The 4,056-nt window shown below is 35.8% G+C and overlaps 1 protein-coding gene across 1 annotated transcript; it reads left to right on the top strand.

Annotated features, from left to right (window-relative positions):
- The first annotated feature begins 178 nt into the window (after positions 1-178).
- LOC122517715 (zinc finger protein 569-like) lies at positions 179-4,045 on the top strand. Its single transcript, XM_043636238.1, has 4 exons — positions 179-554; positions 920-1,066; positions 1,138-1,224; positions 1,297-4,045. The coding sequence occupies exons 1-4, from the start codon at positions 408-410 to the stop codon at positions 3,337-3,339; spliced, it is 2,424 nt and encodes an 807-aa protein (XP_043492173.1). The 5' UTR covers positions 179-407; the 3' UTR covers positions 3,340-4,045.
- The last annotated feature ends 11 nt before the right edge of the window (positions 4,046-4,056 follow it).

Here is a 4,056-nt window from a genome sequence, read left to right as displayed (position 1 = left end):
TCGTGAATTAATTGTTTTTTTTTTCTAAACTAGGTATAAAACAAATACTTACTTTTATTTGGAAATATAATCGTTGTACGTAATATTGTTTTATCTATCGTGGACAACACGTTTAAAATGGTTTGATATGAACCACGTTTAATCTATTAGTTGATATTTTCACTTCAGATGGCAGCACTATCATACCATAGTCATTCACATTTATTCGCGTGTTGATATAGGAAGCATTCTGACTGGTTCTTACTAGTAAGAAAGTTGGACGAAAGGAATGGTTCAAAAAGGACCGCTCGATTCCGTATTCAAATGTCGACTAACAAACAAAACTCTGCGTCCCTAACCTGGCCTTAAAAAGAAGGATTCGTGACGGTTCGAGTGGTGCTTTGAAAAGCATCTACAAGCCGTCCACGATGGACGACGTTGAACTACTGAACGTTGAAAATGTGTGTAGATTGTGTCTATCTGTGGAGGAACCAAAATCCTCGATATTTCAGACGGAAGACTCTCCTTCTGCTGTACCATTAGTTATTAAAATACAAGCATGCTTATCGCTTCAGGTACGTTTTATTTCTATCAAGCATTTATAAATCGACGAGATTGATTTTACGTCGACAAATTTTAACGCGAAGCATCCTACTTCGAATAAATTCGATTTACCTCGTTTTGAGGTTATGTCTGTGACAATTCATTTACAATCTTTTCTAGATTTTTACTCGTGTTTTAATGTTTACGATAAATAGGATTGTTTTATATTAAATAGATGACCACTTTTTTATTGAATTATTAATGGAATGCAATATTATATAGTATTTTATCTTCAATATGGTGTATTTATATATTGCTGTTTTCTTACTATTCAAAGTTTACAGGTAAGTGACAGAAACAAGTAAAATATATTTCATGTATTTACATTTTGTTTCAGATTTTGTCTACGGATAAAGTATCCACATTGATATGCTCTTCTTGTATAGATAATGTAAATCAATGGTATAATTACAAGGAAGCTTGTTTTCATTCTCAAGATAAACTACAGAAATGGCTAGAAACTCATCCGCAGACAAATCCAGTGGTATAATTATAATTATATTTAAATATTCTATTTCAGAGGATAAATTTTTGTTATATTTGTTATTTCAACAGGTTGTAAATATAAAGGAAGAACCTATGGATATAGATTACTACGAAGATAACACTAAAACATTTGAATCCAACAGCGAATCAAGTACTGTAAGTTAAAGTAAAGAATGTTTAGTGGTCGTCCAATTTTTCTCCAGATTTATTTTAAAATTCTCATTTCAGCATGTAACAAATCATGCGAAGTCAGCAGGAAAATTTTATTCTAAAAGTGAAGCTCGGGCAGGAGTACAAATCGACAAGACATATGGTTTAGGTAAAGATAAGAATTTAAAAACTTCTCAATCATCTTCATCGAAGAATGTCAACAAGGAAGAATGCAGACTAGATAAAGAATATTGTAATGTATTGATTAAAACTGAACCAGAGGATGATTACGATACAGATTGTACGATAGAAATAGAATCGGTAAGCGGTACCGAATTACTTTTAAATCCAATGGCAATTGCTAGTAAAGAGGAGAGAATTATGGAAGCCGATTCTACTCAAAAATCAAATGCGACTACTCCGAATAGTAGAAAGAAGATGAAACGTGGTCCTCACACACATTTCCGAGGTACACGCGTTTATAAACAGAAATGTATGCATTGTCAGATAAATCTACATTCTAAGCATTCGTATATAAAACACATGGAAAGATTTCATAGCGAAGATTGTGAAAATAAAAATTTATCTAAGTCGACATCTGCCGATGAAGAAGAACTGATAGAAGACGTGGAAGATGAATTGACGAGTATGGAGAACGATGCACCATTGACGGAGGTGCAACAAAATATAATTAGTCAATTGAAGACATTTTCCTGTTACTCGTGTCAACAGACTTTCAATGATAGAAAACATACACTTATTCATATTCGTCAACATATGCCAGACTTGAGGCCATACACTTGTATCGCATGTTTAACACAATTTCGTGATCGATCTATGTACAAACTACATTGTAGCGCATCCTTCGAATGTGCAATGAAAATTGCATTGGTTATACCTAAGGAAGGAAACGAAAAGTATTTCACTTGCAACATGTGTTTACGACCGATGGCAAATAGAAAAGAATTATTAAGTCATTTGTCTAAACATTCAGATAAACAATATGAAGAAATGATGTCACCGATGAGATCGCCGCCCAAATTACAACCTATGACACCTTTACCAAGTCCAAAAAAGGACATTTTACCAAAATCACCTCAGATGAATAAAGCCCTTCTTGGACCTTACAAAAATGGTGATCCAGCGCATAATCATCCTTGCAATTTGTGCGGTATGATCTACAGATACAAGCCTAATATGTTAAGACATCATGTAATTTGCATCAGGCTATCGCCAGAATTAAGGACTTGTTACAGATGTGTACATTGTGGTATGACTTTCCTCGTTTTTAAGAAATTTCACAATCATATCACTATCGATCATAAGAAAAAAGAATTCGTTTGTTTCGAATGTAACGCTAAGTTCAAATCCCCGAGTGATTATCTGACGCATCACGAGAAGCATCGACAAATGGCCGTCAGTCAAAATCAGGAGGTTACTAGTAATCAGATAATGTCCCCTCATCGTGGGCAAAGTCCATTAAAATCGTGGAGCGATAACGAGGAAGCTACGGTGTCAAGACGAAGCATGGAGGGTCAACGATACGTTTGTAATCTATGCGGTCAAGATTTTACAACGAGAGCCAAATTGGCCTCGCATAAGAATCTTCATCTCAAAGTAAAAATATATTCTTGCGTTATTTGCCGCAGTATGTTTAGCAGTGCTGGTGCTTTAGAAATCCATATGAAGGATCATGGTATCGAAGATCCGCAAGAAAGAAATGCTAACAGTTCTTGCGTCGAATATGATCGACTCGACAATAGACCGCAAGAAATTGATACTCTTAACACGAGTTCTGTCTCGGACACTGGTGGACGAGAAAATGTATGTAACATATGCGGAAAGATATTCTCCAATTATCCAAATTTGAGAAGACATTTTAGAAATATTCACAAGGATAACAAAGCACGTTTTACTTGTATACGTTGCTCGTTATCTTTTAAAACAAAAGAGCTTTATGAAAATCACGTGAAGCTCGATCACAAAACAAAAGTCATGCTGATGTGCAGCCAGTGTCCCAAGACATTTAGCTTTAAAGCTAATTTGGATCTTCATTATAGTAGTGCTCACGGAGATAAACCCGGGAATCGAGAATGCGATATATGTGGAAAAGTCTTTTGAGAAGAAGCCTCCTTGAAGATTCATCGAAGCTGGCACAATCGAGCGAATTCGCGGTTTTACACTCGATCATTTTTAAGCGACGAGATCAAACCTATAACTTCGCTTTCTCCTACCGAAATTAATGATAATAATTTAGTTGCTTCGTCGCCCGAACGTCCAGCTAGGGCAAGAAAATCTTTTCCCAATCCACCACCTACAAAGCCGCAAAACGATTACCAGTGTCAAGTATGTGACAGTAAATTCGAAGATGTAGTCGAATTGAGGAAACATTTGTGGGATGTTCACTGTGCTCGTAATAAACCAGAGAGAAGTTTCTCAGGTGATGAACTTCAATGTCAGTTATGTACCAATATTTTTCCCGATCAAAAAAGTCTAAAGTTACATATGGATTGGCACAAAGCCAATCCAATATTGAGCAATATACAAAAGCAAACTTTCCTTTGCGAGATATGTAACAAACATTACAGCTCAAAGAAAGCTTTGACGAAACACAGAAAGCTTCACAAAGCAAACACGGTAGCTTCAATTAAGTTCCAATCGCTTAGTAGAAAGAGCGCTCAATATCTCTGCGACGTCTGTCGAAAGGTCTTCAGCAGCAATCAATCATTGCAACGACATAGAATGTCTTTTCACAACGATTTACAGTCTCCTCGGTCTCAAGCATTTAGTAGTAGTACTCGAAGAGTATCCAATGAGGAATACAAAATGAAGAAAATG

This window comes from Polistes fuscatus, unplaced genomic scaffold (assembly GCF_010416935.1).
Source record: "Polistes fuscatus isolate 324 unplaced genomic scaffold, CU_Pfus_HIC Scaffold21, whole genome shotgun sequence".
Taxonomy (NCBI): domain Eukaryota; kingdom Metazoa; phylum Arthropoda; class Insecta; order Hymenoptera; family Vespidae; genus Polistes; species Polistes fuscatus.
The sequence above is the reverse complement of the archived record's forward strand: the minus strand, read 5'-3'. Positions and strand labels throughout refer to the sequence as shown.